Source organism: Argentina silus, assembly GCF_951799395.1.
Source record: "Argentina silus genome assembly, chromosome: 6".
NCBI classification, from domain to species: domain Eukaryota; kingdom Metazoa; phylum Chordata; class Actinopteri; order Argentiniformes; family Argentinidae; genus Argentina; species Argentina silus.
The window spans coordinates 7,004,780-7,026,754 of record NC_139660.1 but is presented as its reverse complement, the minus strand read 5'-3'; the positions used below and the strand labels follow the sequence as shown (position 1 = coordinate 7,026,754).

General features: G+C 42.1%; 3 protein-coding genes across 5 annotated transcripts; all 3 read right to left on the bottom strand.

Moving 5' to 3' along the window:
• Nucleotides 1-615: 615 nt before the first annotated feature.
• Nucleotides 616-5,403, bottom strand: slc1a6 (solute carrier family 1 member 6; the record flags this gene model as incomplete). The annotated part of the gene is made up of 10 exons (XM_083671073.1): nt 5,145-5,403; nt 4,691-4,828; nt 4,190-4,397; nt 3,928-3,970; nt 3,624-3,752; nt 3,053-3,237; nt 2,375-2,608; nt 1,788-1,982; nt 1,240-1,374; nt 616-814 (listed from the first exon to the last, which is right to left on the bottom strand). The coding sequence occupies exons 1-10, from the start codon at nt 5,362-5,364 to the stop codon at nt 616-618; spliced, it is 1,686 nt and encodes a 561-aa protein (XP_083527199.1). The 5' UTR covers nt 5,365-5,403.
• Nucleotides 5,404-12,812: 7,409 nt separating this feature from the next.
• Nucleotides 12,813-16,794, bottom strand: tax1bp3 (Tax1 (human T-cell leukemia virus type I) binding protein 3). The gene is made up of 4 exons (XM_083672259.1): nt 16,596-16,794; nt 15,115-15,234; nt 14,502-14,579; nt 12,813-14,186 (listed from the first exon to the last, which is right to left on the bottom strand). Exons 1-4 carry the CDS (start codon nt 16,632-16,634, stop codon nt 14,052-14,054), a joined length of 372 nt encoding a protein of 123 aa, XP_083528385.1. The 5' UTR covers nt 16,635-16,794; the 3' UTR covers nt 12,813-14,051.
• A 1,159-nt stretch (nt 16,795-17,953) lies between these two features.
• On the bottom strand, nt 17,954-21,961 carry hsh2d (hematopoietic SH2 domain containing). 3 transcript variants are annotated; one of them, XM_083671356.1, is made up of 6 exons: nt 21,913-21,960; nt 21,168-21,305; nt 20,601-20,690; nt 20,074-20,239; nt 19,552-19,842; nt 17,954-19,306 (listed from the first exon to the last, which is right to left on the bottom strand). In XM_083671356.1, exons 2-6 carry the CDS (start codon nt 21,290-21,292, stop codon nt 18,728-18,730), a joined length of 1,251 nt encoding a protein of 416 aa, XP_083527482.1. In that variant the 5' UTR covers nt 21,293-21,305; nt 21,913-21,960; the 3' UTR covers nt 17,954-18,727. The 3 variants fall into 3 exon arrangements, with proteins under 3 accessions (XP_083527482.1, XP_083527481.1, XP_083527483.1); XM_083671355.1 differs by having other exon boundaries at nt 21,168-21,961; XM_083671357.1 differs by lacking the exons at nt 21,168-21,305; nt 21,913-21,960 and having other exon boundaries at nt 20,074-20,299; nt 20,601-20,676.
• Between the last annotated feature and the right edge of the window lie 14 nt (nt 21,962-21,975).

Genomic DNA, 21,975 nt, shown 5'->3' with positions numbered 1-21,975 from the left:
CTAATCCCTAGTCTACTCTTTGGTGTTTGAAGATCTGAAGGGACCTGAAAGGTGTAATGATGGATCCACCTAGCTTTCCAATACGGAAGTGCAATGATATGCTTTCAGGTTACAGTCCATCAAGACCTCTCAGGTCCTCTGACACTGGTCTTTTAGTCAAACCCGGGGCGAGGACAAAGAAATACGGGGAGGCAGCTTTTAGTGTCTATGGTCCTCGCCTCTCATGAGCTTAGGGTGTCACAATCCATAAACACCTTTGAAAGAAACTTCAAGACACACCTTTTTAGTTACCATTATTTACTCTTAATCCATTATTATTTCTATTTCTATTCTATTCTCTATGTATATATGTATGTATTTATGTATGTATGTATGTATGTATGTATGTATGCTTGTATGTTCTGTACTTATGTATTTTCAATGTTACCATTAAGCACCTTGTATTGCAATTTTGTATGAAAGGCGCTATATAAATAAAGCTTGATTGATTGATATCTCCTGTCATGCTGCTTACACCTATTCTAATTACTTCAGATCCACAAACATTAAAGGAATAGGCCTAGAGCCTGTTTTCAGACCAGGCTTACAGATACAATCCCCTCTGGGTCCTGCCTCTCACATGGTGGTCTCACTGTTGCGGTGTTTGACAGAGTCGTTCTCCTGGCAGATGAGCTGGTAGGGCTTCTCGTTCTGTTCGATCACAGAGTTGCCCATCTCTGCATCCTGGCTCAGGAGCTCCTGACGGGACAGGTGCTCCACGATGCCCGCGCCCAGCGAGTCCCCCAGCACGTTGGTGGTGGTCCGCAGGCGGTCCCTGGTGGGAAGAGGAACGGGTGGATCAGTACACACACACATACTGTACTGTACACATAGAACTGACTATACAGTACATAGACACAACCATATAAGACAGATCACACACATTCGAGCATGCACACACACACACACACACACACACACACACACACACACACACACACACACACACACACACAAATATGTTTTTGTATGTCTTTAACAGTAGGTGGGAATTCTGACCATTGTGCTAATGAAACATTATGAGGTATTCAACTGTATGTACATTACAAAACCTACCACAGTAATAAACAGTTGTAAACAGACTTCATCAATTCCACCAATCTATCTGCATTATGCATCAATGACCTTTGCAAGGAGTCCAGGTCTGTTCAGTTCTAGCAGGGCTCTGCCCGCTTCACTATGACATTTAGGCAGACTTACAGGAACCAATCCACTGCAATGATCAGTGTTATGTCGTCCGTGGGCAGTCCCACCGATGTCAATACGATCACCATGGTAACCAGACCAGCCTGAGGGATGCCTGCTGCTCCGATGCTGGCAGCAGTTGCCGTGATACTGTAGAGGAGGAGGGGGAGGAGGGGGAGGCGGTGACGATGACATCATTTAATAACAGAGAGAATAAACACATGCATGTATTAGGAAGTCAGTGGGGGATTAACACTGTATACGGATATGAAGGAGTATAAATCAATTCCCTTCACTGTAGGACTAATGGTCCCGAGGCTTTGAATTCAATGGAAAAGGCTTTGTGCAATATTGACAATAAAATGACTTATACACTCCACTCTCTGTGTTATTTTCCTCACCTCAAGGTCATGTAGGAATAACATTAACTCCAGTAATAGGCCTCTTCATTGCTTTATCATTGTATAAAATGGAGGTAGAATTACTTGTAGGTTTAAGGTTCCTGCTCATTGATAGCAATATGTCTACACATTACTGAGTCTGAAGAGTTCCGTGTAGCCTACCTGATGGTGAGGATTTGCCCGAAGTTGAGGTCCATGTTGTTGACCTGGGCGATAAAGATGGCTGCCACAGCCTCATAGAGGGCAGTGCCATCCATGTTGATGGTGGCACCCACGGGCAGGACGAAGCGTGTCACCCGCTTGTCCACGCGGTTATTCTCCTCCAGGCATCGGAAGGTGATGGGCAGGGTAGCAGAGCTGGGTGGGAAGGACATAATCAGATCAAAACACATTTTCCTGCAGACTTTTTAGGTACTTTGTTTAGCAAACTGTAACTGCAAACTGCAAAGCCTAGAATCAACACTAGACATTGACAGCTCTCTTATGTCTGCACAAATGATGTGACGGAACACACCTGACTAACCAGAAACACCTGTCAAGCCACTACTTTTGGTGCCCTGAAACAGAGGGACTATGTATAAAAAGGGTTGTAATTTATAAATGGTTAAAAATGTAATTAAAGCTGAGAATCTCAATCTGGAGGATGTTCCCAGGCCAATGATAAGAGCCTGCAGCAACCCAGTGATGAAGGTAAAGGGGTTCTTCCTGGTAACCCTGTGTTAGCCCACTGAGCTAAATGTGAATCGTACCTAGAGGATGTTCCCAGGGCGGTGATGAGAGCCTGCAGCAGACCAGCGATGAAGGTGAAGGGATTCTTCCTGGCAACCAGGAAGTAGAGAAGAGGCAGGACGATCAAGCCGTGGATGAGAAGACCTATGATCACAGTCACAGTGTACATCCCAAGCTGACCTCCCACCTGAGCCAGGTCCTTCATCTCCACAATCTTACCAGCTATTAGAAAGAGGATGCCTACGGGAGCATACCTGAGAGAGGGAGGAGGGTGGGAAGGAGAGAGAGAGAGAGAGAGAGAGAGAGAGAGAGAGAAAGAGGGAGAGAGAGAGAGAGAGAGAAAGAGAGAGAGAGCGAGAGAGAGAAAGAGAGCGAGAGAGAGAAAGAGAGAGAGAGAGAGAGAGAGAGAGAGAGAGAGAGAGAAAGAGGGAGAGAGAGAGAGAGAGAGAGAGAAAGAGGGAGAGAGAGAGAGAGAGAGAGAAAGAGAGAGAGAGAGCGAGAGAGAAAGAGAGCGAGAGAGAGAAAGAGAGCGAGAGAGAGAAAGAGAGAGAGAGAGAGAGAGAGAGAGAGAGAGAGAGAGAGAGAGAGAGAGTGAGAGAGAGAGAGAGAGAGAGAGAGCTTAGTATACAGTATTTCTTAGTGGCATTAGTACATTTGAACATATCTACTGTGCCAAGACAAGACTGCCACTGACTGACCAGATGATGATGGCGACCAGTCTCATGATGGCCTCGTTGAGACAGTCAAAGAAATCCCTGAGGGCTTGTCCCTGCTGCTTCATGTTTCCCATGACCAGGCCAAAACATATGGAGAAGACCACCAGGCCTAGGGCATTCACCCCGTTAGAGGAGCCTGACATTGGGATCACCTCCTCCACCGTCTCCTGGATGAGGAAAGGACAGGATATAATAGAATAGAACCGTTTTAGTGTTGCATTCAGATTAGACAGTTTAATAAATACAACCCAGTACATGACAGATACAGACACAGCTATCTATGCTATACATGATCTCTATGGCATTTGTCTGTGGTACACTGTATATCCCTGTAGGTATATCTCTTACACATCTCTAAAGCACAGTGGTCCTCTGTGGCTCAGTTGGTAGAGTATGGCGCTTAGGTTGTGGGTTTGATTCCTGCTGGGACCATATACTATATACTGAAATGTATGCACTCACTGCAATGTAAGTCGCTTTGGATAAAAGCGTCAGCTAAATGGCATATATTATATATTATTATATTATAGTATCCGTCTATAGTAACACCCACCTGTATGGTCTGCAGCACCTTGGTCAGGTTCCCAGTAAGGCCAGACTCTGTAGCGTTGAGGGAGTCAGTCAGGTTGAGTGCAATGGTCACGTTCCTGGTGTGGATGGTCTTCTTGTACACTGTTTTGTACTGGGAGACACAGTGAAAAAGCCCAAAGTGTTGAATAACTCATATTGTGAAATGATGTGTACTGATCATCATTTATTGCAAGACATTGTAAGTATCAGTCCTTAAAGAAAGAACACACAGAAGTGTAACTTTCATACTGTAGTTATTGAGAGAGAGAGCAAGTGAACTCCCTTACCTGCTTGAAACAGGCTTCTACCAGATTAGGAGGGAACATGTTTCTGAAAGATAAAAAATAAATAAATAAATAATAACATGGAAGCTTTGTTTTGCTACTGTACTTCATACTACAGAAAGGCCAATAAATTATCTAAATCCATCTGTGAGATGTAGGGTGACATTGCCCCTAGACACTGACCGTGGTTTGGGGGTTTGGGTGTGTGTGTGTGTGTGTGTGTGTGTGTGTGTGTGTGTGTGTGTGCGTGACCATCTCTGCTCACCTGATGAGGTCCAGGAATGCGTCAGCTGCTTGTACCGGCTCTATTTTGCCGCTGGAGGTCACAGGAATGTCCCTACTGCCCTTCCCTGGCTTGATGATCATCACCATGACGATGCCGATGAAGACTGCGATGATGGTGGTCACCATGTAATAGACCACTGCCCGCATGCCCATCTTACCTGAGGCTTTGCTGTCCAAAGCAGAAATACCTGCAGGGAGAAGCATTGTATTTCTGATAATCAAGAGCAATCATGGGTGATTATTTATATATCATACACCAGTACTCTTCAGGGTGTGCAGGCTTTTGTTCCATCCCACTAACACAGCTGATTCAATCCATGATTCAATCCAATCAATTCAGTCCTTGATTAGTTGAATTTAGGTATGTTAGTTCTAGGCTGAAATAAAAAGCCTGCACACCCTCTGGAAAATAATTTGAATACCTAGAACAGAGATTCAATTCAATTCCAATAACTGAATGACAGTGACTTAATGACAATACCTGTGACAAGACTGGAGACTATGAGTGGCAGCACTAGCATCTGCAGCATCCTCATCAGCAGCTCTCCAGGGAAGGAGAAGTACTTGATCTCCCTCAGGGACAGGTTTTGGGACCGCAGAGCAAAACCCAGCATAACACCTGGACAGACAGACAGACAGACAGACAGACAGACAGACCACAGGGACATGAGGCTGCTGTACATACTGTAGCTGTATAATATAGCTGACACAACTTTATAACACAGAAATGGGCATTTAGCCAACATATTTACCACTAATGGCTGTTGATAGTTACTGTACTTATCAGAAACAAGGAATAACCTACTATAATGTTTAAAAAAAAATTAAAAGATCATTTATGCCTAGTCATTTAGCGTACACTCAATGCACAACACGTGTAAAATGACAAAACTCTCCATGAACCAATATGAGGAAGTCTCCTCTCCTCTACTCACCCAGAGCCACTGCTGCAATGGTGAAGAGCACAAAGAGGTTACGACGTAGGAACGCCTTCACACTCTCCCTGGTGATGGAGCTCATCCTGTCCTTTACAGTGGTCGCTCTCTTCTCCATGGCCCTACGTAGCCGGTGCCAGGGGCCTCGCTTGGGGACGGGGGGCTTGTCTGAGTCCTCGTTCAAGAAAAGGCTGGTGGCGTTGGCAGGCTTCTCATTCATAATCAGCTCCAACACCTGGTCCAGCAGGCAGGTTTCGTGAGAAACTGGAGGAGAGGAGAGAAATTAGTGTTCTGCTACAGTATGTTCTGAACCCCAACCTACCCACCCACACACACCCACACACATACCCACACACACACACACACACACACACACACACACACACACACACACACACACACACACACACACACACACACACACACACACACACACACACTGTGTGTCTGTTCATAATAACAATGGAATCCCCATCGAGAAGATAGCTACTGAGATAATGACCTTTGAACTGATCCGATCATTCAGCCTGCTGTCAGTATAGTAATATAAAAATTCAACTGTGTGTAGGCACTCCATGGTACTCTCACCACCGTGGAAAATAGTGCCCACATTCTTACAACTGTATGACTCAAGTGTTTGAAAGCAGCAACATTGTAGTACTGACTTTGATCAAGAGAAAATGTCTGATACAAAATTGTACTCACACTGCTTTACAATGAGACAAAAAGCCCCATACAACTGCAGCGAATGAGTCCTACTGTATTAACCTCCGCCTGTACAGTATGGTTAATGGGTGTGGTCATTGTGTGCATAAATAGGTGGTTTAAATCATTTTTCCAGTTTTACCATGGTGTTATTATTCTAATGGATTTCCTCTTGAGAAGAGTTGGATGGTTTGGTTCATTACATGCTGCAAATCATTACTGTGCTGCCTGTTCAATGTGCCAGCTTAGACTAGCTGTTTAAATAAATGTCTTCTGGAAAATGAGAGCGATCAGATCTTTATACCACATACTGTACAAATGACCAAAGGGAATTCACTTATTACATATTTACCATAGTCTTTACCTTTCTTTCAGATGGATATACAGTGGCGTGACTGCTGATCTGACAATTCCTATACATTGAATAGTAATTCAGCAGCCACATTGGCAGCAAGGGTTGATGCAAATAATTGTTCTGATATTCAAATCCCCTTTTAGCTGAGCTACCTACAAGACTGATCCCAGATCTGTACTGTGCTGTCGGCAACCCATGTGAGCCAGGCAAGCCATCCACAATATCCCACTATCCAACCGTAGCTCAGGGGAAGGATTCCTACAGTATAACATGCCCTGCCTCTCCACCCATGCTGGCTGGCAGGCAGGCAGACAGGTACAGTATTGCTAGGATTTCAATACATTTAGAGTTGAGGCCCAGGTCTAGTGATGCCACTGCAGGCAGGCAGCGTCACCTCTGTCCCAGACACCCAGCAGAGAGGTATTAAAGCTGCATGAGCACCTAACCTGCGTGTGCCAAACATCAGTGAGCTGGGACTCCCTGGATGTTGCCTCCTCACAGGGCTCAGCTGTAGCAATGCAGCTGCAGTATCAGGCAGCTTGTGTGTACAGTTGCCCCAGTGGCTTCAATGAAATGGCTTATCAAACAGTATATGAACAGACTTGTGTAAGGTCTTGTATAGGTGAAGACTTGTATGTGTCATACACTTATCTGCTGAAGACATTTCTTGCTGACTACTACTATTGTGGCAACAAAGCTGCAATCAAAAGCATGTCTAGCAGAATTATAGTGCATTTTCTCAGCACAGGCATGGCCCCATCTCGTTAGGGAAATAGTATTTCACGCCTAACGAAAAAGCCTCTTCAAACTACCATGCTAATATATGCAGGGACAGTGAGTTCTTTGGTTTTGTGCTACACTTAAATCACCACCACATCACATTTATTTGTATAGCGCTTTTTACAAAGACAATTGTCTCAAAGTGCTTTACAAGAAGAACAGTACAAACAATATAAACAATAAATACAATGCGAATAATATGAACTAACGCCGAATCATACACCCCTAAAAAGGAAGCCAACAAAAACTCACCAGAGGGGAAAAAAACATTGGGCACAGTGGCAAGGAAAAACTCCCTGGGAGGAAGAAACCTTGAGAGGAACCAGATTCCAAGGGGGACCCATCCTCCTCTGGCTGATCAGGTGCTGAACAGCAAACTAATGTGGAATGTGGTGTAGTGTTGTGCACGAGTGCTGCCCCTCCCCGACATCAGTATCTAATGGTAGACTGGGTCATTCAAAACATGTAAAATACCTCCAAAACTCACAAACAACACAAATTGGTGACAGATTGTCACTTTAAAAAAAATCGTGAGTCTGAGATTGAGTTAAACTGACAAAGCAGCTGGGTTATTATGCATACAAATACATCTCCAATGGTCTATCATCACAACCTGACTTACAGCACTTCACTCTTTTACCATTAGCATACTCACCACTCATGGTCTCTTGTAAACACTCCAATCCTAGATATAATCCTATACAATGCCAGAAGTGGTCTGACTGTCCAGAGCCTCAGGGTCTGAGTGGCTGTAGGTGACACTGTGCTGATCTCATAAGCAGACAGACATGAAACGCTCTGTCAACTGGTCAGAGATGACCTTCACACCCCTAGTTGCTCTCCACACACATACACACACACACACACACACACACACACACATACACACACACACACACACACACACACACACACACACACACACACACACACACACACACACACACACACACACACACACATAGACACACTACAAAGCTCTGTGCTAGCCACAAGCAGGGAGAGTCTCACAACAACCCACACCAAACCCCCTTAAACCCCTCTGTATACTCAACTCTCCCTCCCCTGCCACTGTCCTGAGTCTCAGCCACTGTCCTGATCGGAGCGCTGTCATGATTGGACAGATTTCATGCAGATGTAACAGGTAATGTATCAAAGTAAAAGTAGCCTACACATTTTCTTGGAGTAAAACTAAAAGTTGCCAGATATATAAAGTACAGATACCCCAAAAACGTAGTACTAATACTTAGTTACTTTACACCACTGCTGTCCACCAACTATCCACTTCCCCTGCCTTTCATCTTCTCTTGCCCATCTGCCTACTTATCACCACTTCTCTTAAAAAAGAAATGTAAAAAGGAAATGTATTTTTTTTTCTTTACAAACTTGACTTTCAATACAATACAAGACAATAAACCAGCACATTCATTCAGATATTTAATGTCAAGGTTGTTGTCCCTTTTATGATAAAGGTTACAAGTATACCGATATTTTTTATATTTCATAAAGTTGAGAGGAATAAAGTGAAAAAGATACCCTGTTTCTGATGCTTCTCTCTGTGGATTAAGACGTAGTCATGGGCTCCTCTGGTCCAAGTCCTGTAGCAGAGCGTCTTCAACTGGTGGTCCTTCACTCTTCAATGAATAATCAAACAAACTTCAAAATTGTATAATAAACTCAGAATGCCACTTGATTAGATGATTAAGTTAAGTGCTACAAACGGAGTTATGAAATCATACTGCCTAAAAAGAGAAGTGAGAGTGAAGTCAGAAAATACAATGTTGACAAGAGAAAACGAATTTGGGAAATATACAATGTCAATTCAAACCAAGGAAAAAAAATAACATTAAAGATGAATTGCCATACCTTCTCTCAAGACGCTTCACACAGGGGTTTATCAATTCCTCCGCTTGCTTGCTTTCCACTCTATCATTAGGCTGTTGAAGAAACCCACAAGTGAAACCTTCTCCTCCTCGGATATCACTACTTCGTCTGTTAATTCCTCTTTACTACACGCTTTTCCTCCTTTCAGCCCTCCAGCGGTATAGAAAAACGCCTCGAAAGCGAGAAGAGGTCTGCGTGGGAGGGAAGAGGTTAAGGATTCTTCAGGCGCGAAGAGAAGACATCTGCTGCCCGTCCAAAACGCCAAACCTCAGTACAAGAGTGGGGTATCCTACTATCACTAACATTTATGATATTGCACTAATGGCAAGAGAGAGATCATTTGCTGTCTAATGGTTTTCATAATTGCTTGACCAATGAGTGGCTAATGCACTTATTCTTACTATAGTGGTGATTGTGAGGTTTACATTATTTCGTTTTTGATGTTGAGATATTTTCTAATCAGACAATATGGAATATTGGAACTTAGAGAGAGAGAGAGAGAGAAAGAGAGAGAGAGAGAGAGAGAAGGGGGGGTACGAGGGAATGATAGAGACAGAGATAGAGAGGGGTGAAAGATGCATACAAACTGCTTTTATTACCATGACAACCTGCCTCCCAGCACTTGCTCGGGGTCTGCTCTATGTGGCTCCAGGGACACATATATTTGTAACCTTCAACTCGTAACTTCCCACTCTAACACCCACGCATATCGTTGTAGGCCCTCTGTGTATACACGCTTTATTTCAATGTTGATGTGCAACAACTTTCCACAGTGATTCCAACAAGTCTATATTCAAATCCATATGGCTCTCCCTCATGCCATTGACTATAGGCAGTATTTCTATACTATTAAAACTGTCAAGGTGAAGCAATGGAGGGTATTTGAGGTGTAGAGTGGGTAAAGTCATGCAATACTGTACTCACACGGCTATATTGACAAATTAAGAAAAAGGTGAATATCCTCATTATGAAACTAGTTAGTTCTTGGCCTGTGAATTCATCTCTGAGATGGGCTCTTACTGTATATTGAGGTGATGGTGACAGAACGATATAGCAGCCAAAAGCATCACAGGTGCTTTAAGGATAAACTAGACCACAGGACGTGCCTGAATGCCTTTGAATAAAAGACACATGTCAATACCATCCTCCAAATATGATGCAATGTTTGACAAGAGCCAAAGTAGATATTTAAGGCCCTTTCGGTCATTTTGTTCTATTCCTTTTGTAATAAGAAAGTTTGTCACCTCTCTCTAATTTGCAATTCTTCTGCTGAAATCTTGAATTCCTGTTCTCCGATTGAACCATGAACCATAATGACCGAAATCTGGCCATCCCAATTTCACTTTCATCGGGAATATTTCACTGTAATATCACTGCTTTTTCTTTCAAAATGTGGAATTTCCATTGGAATTGTAGGGTCATGGCAGAAGGACAATTAGTCTGTGATGGTTGTTTTGGGCATGTAACAATACCTTTCTTCTTCTTCCTTTCTTTCTTGATCTTCCTTTGTCAAGGTATGTAAGGGACTTACAGATTAATATTCTGAAAACAATGTTTTTGAAAAAAAGGCAATACTTTTTGGCTAGCATTTGTCCACCAGCTGCTACACCTTATGCATTGCTGTACTATTACAGTTTTCTTATAAGGAATTACAGTACATGAGGAGCATTTGTTCCTGAAAAAATGCAGAGAATCTGAAGCTGTGGTCCATTTCATGATTCCCATCTGTCTCCAAAGTGATGGGAGCAGATTGCATCACTATGGAAACCCACTACCCCTGCCATGGCAAGCGTGGGAGGAGTGTTTGATCCACATTTAGATAAGTAATTATGCACTTTTCCTGCACAGAGTAACATGTCAATAGCAGGAGATAGTGTGCATTCCAATGTCCTCAACAGCAAACCAATTGGAATGCATGGCCAATACATTACTTAATTCTTAGGGGTATGCTATTGGAACAAAACATAATGTGCAGTGTGGATTACTCAAATGTTTTACTGGATTTATTCATGTATCTTAATGAAAATGCCAGATTTAAAAAAATAAAAAAAATTGTTGCATTTCTGAATGTTGGAAATTAAATCTCAAAAGAAAAACAAAAATAACACTCTATAATGTTTAGCATGTGTTCATGGTAGAAAACATGTACTATATCTTTGCAAATGAGTATCTCTTGAGATGGAGTTGAGTTGGGTGGTGATTCTCTCTGTCATTAAGCCGAAACCGTCCATCAGTTACCTAGCAACAAGCAATGTGCTAATGTTGTGAACAATATGGCCCAATCAAACTATATTGGTGTGAACAGAGCCCCCGCTCTGGTTGTGAGTTACTGTGATTTCTAGCTGAAATCTGTGTGCAACCACTATAAAACTCAACATAACACCTTCTGATCCTCTGGGGAATCTGTAAGTAAGTGGAATGGAGCATGCTTCCTTCTGTGTTATAACCAAAATGTAAGACATGAGACAACCAAAAACATGTGTTAATGTCAACAGGCTCACACTTACACACATACACTCACACACGTACACACACGCACGCACACACACACACGCATACACACACACACACACACACACACACACACACGTGAAAGCTTGTATACAACACACACACACGCATGCACGCACGTACACACACACTCACGTGAAAGATTATATATATACACACACACACACACACACACACACACACACACACACACACACACACACAGGGTTTCCTCATCAATTATTTCTCAAAGGGAGATTTTAGCTAAGCCTCACACTATATCGATCACCCACCCATGTGATATTTTTGGACGACAAACACAAAATGCTTTAGACATTTACCCACCTGTCTATCCCAGGCACCTCTTCTCAGAGCACAATTGTGGTCCTCTGTGGCTCAGTTGGCAGGGCATTGCGCTAACAATGGTTGTGGGTTTGATTCCCTCTGGGACCATATATACTTAAAAATGTATGCACTCACTGCAACGTAAGTCGCTTTGGATGAAATTGTCAGCTAAATGGCATATATATATATATACAACTCATTAGTAGGATGATTACAAGGGGAAGATAATGCCATGTCTATGACTTTTGTTAATAGCAGCCATGAATAAAAGGATGCTTTAGTGGATGTCAATGATGAAGATGATGGGGCTCAGGGGTGCCCAGATAATATCTGAGGTTTATTTAGGGACACTCAGTATGGTGCATCAGGTTTTGTCTCCACGCATTGAGTTGAAAGGTGGAGTGTTTATTTTCAGTTGTGCCAATATCAAGAGATAAAAGCGAAGAAACTCTTAATATATATATATAAATGAGTGAGTACACAGCCAAAGGTCAGCTAATAGATTTTCTGCTTTCAAATGTCAGCTGATTACTTTCAAACTGGCCACAGAAGGTTAATAAAAGTCTATGGTGATCAATAAGGCAATGCCGGTCAAGAAAAATGTACCATAGATGAAAAATGAATTTCACCATTTGTCAACAAGTGACTGAACAAAATAATCAAATAATAAATAATGAGTCCAGACTACGTTCTTATGATTTTTTTTCCTTTATGTTAAAGAACATTCCAAAAGTATACAATCAAATGCCAAAATGGTAATATCATCGTTGTCCCAATACCGTTTGTGTTTTGAAAGAACTAATTACAAAGAAAACTAATACAGTAACAATATTTTTAAAATTCCCATATGAAATGAGTACACAATTCATGCATATATCAAAAGCATGGGCAGTTTTTTAAGGGTTCAATTCATTTACTCAGTTGAATGTAGAATAGCTTTCCATCACTGTCAACTAAATAATGTTCTTCTCCCAATTCAAAGGATATTATGAGTACAAAGCCATACATAATATTAAATCTTAAACATACAAACAAGGACAATTGCATGTACAGGTACAGTATATATGAAAGTACAGTACCACTGTAAATAGTATAACAATACTCTCTGGGATTTTTGATCTGTTTTAATAGGAATTAATAACATTGGAATCAGTGAAGCATCGCTGTGCAATACATGGCTGAGGCAGTAAAGAAGAAGGTGTCTAGTCTACATATCATGGAAAGCATAAAGGTATGGAAAAAGAGTGAAATACAAAAACACTATTGGTTCTGTCATGGTTAGTGGTACTATCACAAGAGTGTAAATGAAGGCTGCGGTGGAGTTTCATTTGTTTCATAAGATCCATCAACCTTGGTCCAAACTATTCCAGTGTGCAACTAGAGTGTATTTGCTCATGATGAAACCACAAACAAACAACCTAATCAACATCCAACATGCAACCTTATCTACCTGACCCTGAGAAAGAAGGCACTTAAGTTATCACATTTAAAAAGATAGTTGATCTTAAGTATCACCCAGATGATCAAAAGAGAAATGTCTTGCACAATCATTTGGTAGGTATACCGTACAGAGTATAAGTAGTGTAAAATGAAGTAGAAAGTAAGCAATTTTAGTTGTGCTGGTTGCTTTGGTGGTTGCGCAATGTGGATATAGATACCGAAAACAGAGCCCAGACAATACATCATCCTACCCAAATGAGGATTCTGTCATATTAATTCATTTCTCAAAACACAGATTAGTGTTAAGCACTTAAGTGTAACATTGTTAATGCCATACATTAAATTCCAACAGACAGGACATACAAACAGATGAAACAGGCCTCAATGGATTATCTATAAGGGAGGATGCGTTGTTGCATCTTTGCCACTAAAAAAACAGAAATGAGTAGTTATCGGTCACATTTATCAATCTACAGATTGTTGGCATTTTTTTTCCTTTGGCTTGTAAATACATTGACTTGATAAACATGTACAGTACATCAAACCATAATAATTATTAACCAAATCAAGATGTCAAAAGCATCATCGGTAATAATAATTGTGCTTGCTACCGTATTATGGACAAAGTTATGCTTAGGCTAGCTCATGAAGTCATTATTGTTCCCAAATACCTGACATTGATGAATTGCAGGGACATACAATAGATTGTGCCCTGTTTGGGAATATGTAAGAGCAGGGTTGTGGTCAACTCCAATGATTCAGGAAGTGAACATAATTGAAAGAATTCAATGAATTTAAACAATTCTGTTTTTGAATTAGCTTTTCATCGACTGAATTGAAATGGAACTGACCACAACCACGGGTAGCGTGGGAGAAAAGCCTATGTCTACAATGTCACTGGGTCAACGCTAATGCATGGAGTGTCTGACAGCTTCTTCCAGCGACTTCCTGGTCACCAGTAGCCGCACCACGTCCTCGTTCTTCTTCGTGAGTCGTTTACGCGCCTGATCGTGAGTCACCATAGTCATGTCCCAGCCATTCACCTAGTGGAGAAAAAGATACGAAGGGAAAAAACGGAGAAGGGAAAAAACGTATTACTAAGTACTCGCCAAACCCAAACGTCTACACCGTTAGACCAAGAGGACATCCTCTTCGTCGGAGGGCAGGTATGTGCCATATCAAGACGCTGTGAATAGTGTACCATGGACACACAACGCAGTTCAATAACCACTGAGTTATTGTAAACAGCGCCATCTTGTGGAAATCAACCAATAAGAACGAAACAGGCATTCATGGGAGTCAAAAACAAACCACAGAGCAGTGTTCCAGGGTCTATAGGCTCACTGTACTGTACATACCTGCATTAACTTGTCCCCCATCATCAGGCCTGCCACCTCTGCTGGTCCACCCGGGGTCACCCGTGTCACATAGATGCCCTGTGATCGCACAGATACATATGTAATATGCCAAACAATAAGAGAAGACAAAATAGAGATAGGTCCATTATTTTCACATCTACATCCAAAAACTTGTGTCGCTTCACAACTCTTTAATATAATAACCGTAGTGTAAAGTGTCACTGTTTGTCTTTGCTTGTATACGACATCAGTCACCTGTGTCTGAACTCTGGATAGTTTCTACCTGAGGGTTCAGGTATGTGTTCAGTCCTGCCCCTCTGCAACCTCACCACTGTAAAAGGAGTTTCACCAGATAGAGCTCAACTTACTGAGAACTGCTAGGCTGCAGTCCGATTATGTCTGATTCTTAATCCTCCTCCTCAAAGTGTAAACCTCCTTCACTCCCCCTCACGCATAAAATGGATTGATTGGGCTAAAGGGAGTTTTCTACCATATCTCTTACTTTCTTACATGCACCAATCTTTAGCTTAATAACAGGTCCTCACTTTGGGGAGAAGTGTCGAGGATCACACCGGAGCCCCTTAGAAAGCATGTCCATGTGCGTCACTGTTACCTTGTCAGTCTTGTCCTCTGAGAAGGGGTTCTGGCCTGGGTCTTGGTCTATTCCCCCTCCGATACTGAAGCCCAGGATCAAGTGCTCACCCTGGCGCAGTTTGAGGATTTCAATTCGTTGCTATAAACACACACAAGAACATTGAGAAAGATCATTTCTGAGCATTTCACTTTTCATTGCATTTCTACCACCACCCAGTGCATTTCCATATTCCCATTCTACCCCCACAATATATGTTGCAAAAATGCAGTGAATAACTTGTTCAAACAACAGCAAGAGCCACAGGGCATCTTGAAAGGGGTGACTGCAATCATTCATTCAGTGTAAACTGAGTGTTAAGTCTACCCCATCATCTATCTGTATGCGCTGTGCCCCCCTTTAAGAATGTCCCCCTGCCACCAGACCAGTTCACTGGGGGACACAGATCTTTCATCAGTCCGGCACTCCCAGACAGCCCCTGGGCTCTTCGAAACAGCTGCCCTCTCATCAAAGCAGACGTTAGATTCTGGCACCAGGACGTCACAGCACTTGTCAGCACAAAGCCCATCTGTGTGGCGGTGAATAACTGGACACTCACTCGTGTGGTTGATGCAGTACAATGATGTCTACACTAGGCCTAACTGTAGAGTCAGAGTGGCCAGCCATCATCTGGAGGGTCTGAGGTTCTTAATGCTGACAACATGGTAATAAAAACGTAAAAATACAGTATATTACAGCAGACAGCTGACCGCCAAGTCAATGGCATAAATGGTAGTGTCAGATCAGCGTTGTAGGCATATTCTCTACTGTATAATATCCAGGGCCTAAGGCTTAGTTTCAACTACTAGCATTTGCCACTCTGCAATTACATGAGTAATATTCCTGGGCTGGCTGATGTTTGGTAGCTATAAACAGTGCGTTGTGAGGCATGTTTCTTTTTTTTTTTTTTAAAGACAAGTATTGGGCAAGACACATTCAATAGTTACAGGTATGTCAACACTCAGCTTGGCTGCTGCATGCTCTGTTATCTCAGGTAGCAGTGGAGACCAAACCTGGGTGACGCCCACGCCCTACTCTGACAGAGTTCCGTTCCATGCTAGCTGACAAGTTGGCTATGCTAGCTTGCTACCGACTGTACTCCATACGAATAGCTACACCTAACATTGATCTCATCTGAAACAAGAGGCACGTTTAAAAAGAGTCGTAAGAACGCAGCAACATTCTATATCGCCGAGCTGTTACCTTCCCTGCGTGTTTTAGTAACAGTTACAATGTTACAATATAACCATTTTGAAACTGATAAATTCGAACATTACATTGTCTACGTGATACAATGTTACACTCATATAGTAATACTACAGTCAACCAGACATTCTGAGTAAATGACAATAGTTTACATATTTTACATATTTCTTACATAGAAGGAGACACTGATTGAAAGCCAGGCCTGGAATGGACAATGGATGCCTTATTGAATGAAGGGTCGTTCTTCCCAAACTTACCACAACAGCAGTCACTGGCTGTCCTGGGATGAAAGACATTGTTTCGGGTCTTGTAGCAATATTGAACACGCTGTCTTTTCTCCGCTCGCAAATTACTCAATGATCTACAGTAGTTTTTGCTCCCTTTTACGAATTCATATAGTAATAGAAGCAACTTCCTTGAGTAACAACAGCTTGCAAACGATTCCTGGCACGTAAAGGCAGGGTTGGTTGATGATGTCATACTACCGCCTCCCGGTGGGTTAGTCATTCCGATCATGGATCCTGAAGTCCTGGGACAGGATTGGGGTGTATTCCAAAAACATGGTTACTGTTAGTCACTGTTACCGTTTATAAGCCATGTCCCTAGTTGCTCATAGGACAATCATCTTGGCATAGAAACCTGTTTTAGTAAATGACTGCTAACTACTTTTAGGGATAATTTTCACTTTCAGAAATCAGGAAAACCTGTAATGAGGCATTTATTACCACTAGATGGTGGTCTTCCTCACAAATGATGCTTTGTCTGGGTTTGACAGTGCATCTCAATACCCTCAAATCGCATAATAATAATAATAATAATAATAAAAATGTTATTTATATAGCACCTTTTTAAAATAGTGTTACAAAGTGTTTTACAAATAGATAAAACATATATGCAAATAAAAAAAGTAGAAACTGTAAAACAAAACACATTAAAAAGAATAAGAGCAGCATCAGAAACACAAATAAAATGTGAAAAACAGTAAAACACAAAACATTTTGCAGAGCTCATATCTAATAGCCTTTTCCAGACCGGTCGGAGTGTCCGGCGGTGAACTCGGTGGCATAGCGGAAAACAAACAGCTCAAAAGTGCAAATAACTAACTAGAACGAATTTAGTAACTGTTGCGTTTGCTAACTAGGGGACTGAACACACCAGAGAGAGTGATTTATTGAGGAGACGCCTGCAAGGGGTACCACACCTCTGCGCGCCTACCTGGCCAAGCGGCGCCTCGCCCCACAACACTGCACAGCCAACACCGGAGAGCTGATCGGAAAATAAACTCGCACAGTGAGGCTCCTCATCTTCTTTAGTACATCTGCAAATTCTAAAGAGGCATATCGTTAATTAAAGCTTTCATCTATTTTGTAGTGAATTATAGATTAGATAAAGGAGAGGAGGCCACAATAGACTATTTATATGCAGCCAGTGTGTCCAGGCCAAATGCATAAGGAGTAATTGAAAAGGTCAGTGTATGATTAGTGTGTGTGCTTCTGATTCAAGTAGTAGACATATTCAAACAATAGATCTATTGTTCTATGAAGGAGACATAACATTGTATGTTTATAGGGCCTGGGAATGCAGCAGACCTTTGGGACCAACACAGAACCACAGCTTATCCCAAATAATTTATTTGGGCAATGAGGGTCATTACTGAAATTAATTCGATATACTCTTTCATAAAAGAACAATTCATATAACCATCAGCTATAGAGACGCATATTATAAATGGACACAGCGTGACAGAATTCATCACATATGGTATATGTTATAGTCTAAAGTCGACAGCAAAAGTGTGTAAGTAGATAGAACCAAGTACCAAGTAGATAAATCCATATGCATGCGGAAATAAATCTGAATGCCTACCCAACCACCTGTATTTTCCAAACGAACTGTCAAACCAGTTTGTCCACCCCCTGTCTCATACTTAACCCTGTTAAATTGTTTACATATCAATGCCACCCACACACTTGTAGGTAGACAGAAGTAAATAGCTTTATTTAACATGTTGTCATTTTAATGATAGCACAGTCACTATGATTTTCTTACATAAAATGGCAAATAAAACAAATGTGAAATGCTACAACTTTCAATGGTGTGCAAAGAGAATAGCCATTGTCACAGTAAATCTGTCAGTTTCATATGAAAAAAACAAAAAACATTTCAGAAACAAACCAGCCTAGTAACTAACACAGTTATTGCAAATAGTGGTCAAACATATAATTTAAGAAATCTGTCATATGTAAAATGAAATATTCAGTCTCAGTGAATCCAGAACCAACTCCTAACCAATTCCCAACCCTCAGTCACATTAACCTTCAACAGACCTCCCTCTCCCTCCTTCCATCCATCCCTAAAGCAGTCCACTCTGTCGGTAGAGAAGTGGGTATCAGTAGCCAGGAGCAAATGGAGGAGGTTGGAGATACTCTGGTGGAAAGCCATTGGCCGCCGATCTGAGAGTAACACCAGTGTTGGATAAAACACCATTAACTTGCTCTCCTGGAAGCTCCTGGTATTCATTCTCAGTCTCCTTATCCATGTCCCTGTCTCTGTTCATGGCCTCCAGGGCTGCCAGATCCTGCCGCCTGTGCTGGCCCTGTTCAGCCTCCGCAGAAATCTCTGCATACATGTGCTCCTGGGAGGTACTTCTCTTCTTGTGGAACTTATTTTTTAAGTGGGTCAGGTTGATGACAGCTGACTTTACATCCTGGTTCTTCTGTTGGTTGGGGTTGGGGTTGGGCTTAGGGTTGGAGTTTGGGATGTGGTCCTCACTGTGGTTTGGGCGGGTCAGTGTTCTCTCTGAAGACACTACCCTGGACGCTGGGGGTCCATCAGGTGCATTGCTGGGCTGATCCCTCTTCTGTGGTAGTGGTGGACCTCTGGCAGGCAGCTCTGGAGGTCGGTCAGCTTGGACAGTTTTGACAAGGTGAATCTTCCTGGGCAATGGCACTGGCTTGACAACATCCACCTGGAATATACAGAATGGAGAAACTGTAAGAACAGTTTTTGACCCTAGTGGATTCAAGAAATCTACTGCTAACTAAAAGTTGAAATGCAGATAGATGTTTTCTAAGCCAAAGTAGGTAACCTCAATACAATGTGCAGTACATTTGCAACAGCATCAACATCTCATTCTCTCAACATAAAGGTAAAGATGTTAGTCCCATCCCACCTAACAAACAAATGTTCACTATGATAGTCCAGTGTAATCACCGTGGCTGAGTTGTGGAAGATCAGTGCAGGTAGTTCAGTCTCCAGGCAGGGGTAGAGTCTGGGTGGATGGCTGTTTGTGGCTGTTGGTGTTTTGCTAGCGTTGGGAGACGGGACAGAGTCCCTCATTATAATGGGCCGTTGTGGGAGGGAGGGCCGTGTGTCCTCTGATGGTCTCAGGTGAGTGTTATTGTTTGTGTGTAGGGGGTTATTCGGTGGGAGACCAGTAATAGGGTTCATGGGGGTCCTTTTGGTAAATAGAAGTTCAGCATAATCTACCTTGTCCTTTGATACCTGTAAGGGGAACACAAACAAAATAGATGAAAGATTAGGTTTATTATTGTAACAGATTCTGTGATGCTACTCCACTGTTCACAAGCTCATAATTAACACCAATTGAACATAAATATTTTGTGGTGTACCTCGTTCAGTGTTTATGCCATTCATATCATATTCTGGGTACCTTTGTGTATGTGTGTGTGTGTGTGTGTGTGTGTGTGTGTGTAACCAAACTCAGTATCTCACCTGTCCACAGGCCACCGTCAGCCGCTCGTTAAAAGGCATGATGGGAGCTCTGCGGTGAAAGTCCACCAGGTCCTGCAGTGACCTGTGATGCATGTCTTCACCTACGATGATGTAATAGTTATCCTTAAGAGGGTCGATCATAAAGTGCCTGCAGCGGTCCTCTGCACTAGATGTAGAGAGGGAGGGGAAAATAAGGAAGTGCGGGACTTTGAACTACCGTACACAGCTGAAGAGAAATGACAAGGAGGAACAAGGAAATGGTCAGGGAGGGAGCGATAGGTGTGGAGTTCAATAAAAGTTCTCTCTCATGGTTGGCTATCCTTTATAACAGACCTGTGTCAAATAGATATGTCAAAACGCATTTGAGGTACGATTGACTGACACTTTTGAGACTATTCATTAGTTCCATTATTGTACCAGGCAAACTGTGCAGGCTCAAGTATGTGAGTGTTTGACCCCAGTCTGCTTCATATATGAGCTGAACAAACAATCACTTGATCATAGTCCTCCCATAGTCAGTGAGTTACCGATAGGAGAGTGTATATCCTATCCTGCTCTCACTAACACGGATCAGGAAGTAGCCTGGAGGCTTGGACAGTAGCATTTCCTCTGCCGCCCTGCAGTCAAATGAAAATGGTCATGTTACAGTATGACAGACAGAACAACAGTATGACAGGACAGCTGGTTAGCTTTGAATCCCAAACTGACCTTTACTCATCCCCTATGACCTTGTGGAAATCTGAGAGGACTGGATAAGTGTAAACAATATGGTGTATAATTCCACCAAGCCTAACAGAAGGGAAGGTGGAGCAATTACCATATTGTCCACCTGTCAAATCCTCTCATGTTTCCACAAGTGGGTTAGGGGTCTGTTTGGAATTGGCCGATTTCAATTTACAAAATATAATGACTCTGAATCCTTCATTGTTTTAAAACAACAATATTGTTTACATCTAGCCTCATGTTACACAGCTGGTGACACTAGTCTTATCATAATCATAAGCATCAGACTATTGCCTATCTTAATGACCTATAGGAAAAAGTCCCACTACTGCATTCCTATGGCACATGACAGTGATAGTTTCAGATCTTACTTCCTGGAAATTATACCATGGAACCATTCTGGAACTACCCCGTTCTTGATGACACAGTCCAGTTGGAACTCTGTGAACCAGGCCAGAGCTGTGTCATGTCTCCCCTGTGACTGTGTTCCCTCCATCCACAATAGTGTCCTGTAACATAGAGGTGATGTTAGTACCCCCCCCCCTACTGTCATCCTTACGCCATCGCCAGTTTGACTGGTCTCTAGTCTTATCTCAAAAGAAGGTAGTGAAAATCAGCACAATAGTTCCACTCTTGACCACTTCACTATTGTCTTGCTCATTGTTCCTGTAAATGTTGGATAGATTTGTGACAAAGAGGAAGAGCACAAAGCTATGCTTGGTTGACCCTGTTATGAAACATGATTTATTGGATGCCATACAGGACAGGTAACCAGATATGAACACGCGCACGCAAATCTAGATGCAAATCTCTGACTCATAATTTCTGAATTCAAATAACATTAAATGCATAAAACAGTTAGCCTACCCATTGATTTACATTATTACTTTCATATAAGAATAATCAAATGTATTGCTGTTACTATCAAATAACCACAGTAAATTCTCGCATCTTACAATTTTGTAGTGGATATTATTACCTACAGAATGACTTCCACAAGAAAAAGTGCTGCATTTGTGCTGCATTTTCAAAATTGCCAATCGTGTCGAAACGCATTAGCTATGCACAGAACACATGCATCATTTAGCGGTATTTTCAATTAGTCAACTTACTTACCTTGTGAGGAACCACACGCAATGCGAGTTAGCTCAGTTCAAACACCTTTTACCAGGTACTGTC

What these genes read in the sequence shown, in the direction of transcription:
- tax1bp3 (XM_083672259.1), bottom strand. Translation starts at nt 16,634, where the DNA reads ATGTCTTTCATCCCAGGACAGCCAGTGACTGCTGTTGTG. An exon ending in CAGAGGACAAGACTGACAAG is followed by an intron (nt 14,580 to 15,114) that starts GTAACAGTGACG and finishes GTGCGATCACAG; the next exon opens with GGCATCTATGTGACACGGGT. An exon ending in TGGGGGACAAGTTAATGCAG is followed by an intron (nt 14,187 to 14,501) that starts GTATGTACAGTA and finishes TTTCTCCACTAG; the next exon opens with GTGAATGGCTGGGACATGAC.
- hsh2d (XM_083671355.1), bottom strand. Translation starts at nt 21,349, where the DNA reads ATGACAGTAGGGGGGGGGGTACTAACATCACCTCTATGTTACAGGACA. An exon ending in CATGGTATAATTTCCAGGAA is followed by an intron (nt 20,691 to 21,167) that starts GTAAGATCTGAA and finishes ATTTGACTGCAG; the next exon opens with GGCGGCAGAGGAAATGCTAC. An exon ending in TCTTCCACAACTCAGCCACG is followed by an intron (nt 19,307 to 19,551) that starts GTGATTACACTG and finishes TGTATATTCCAG; the next exon opens with GTGGATGTTGTCAAGCCAGT.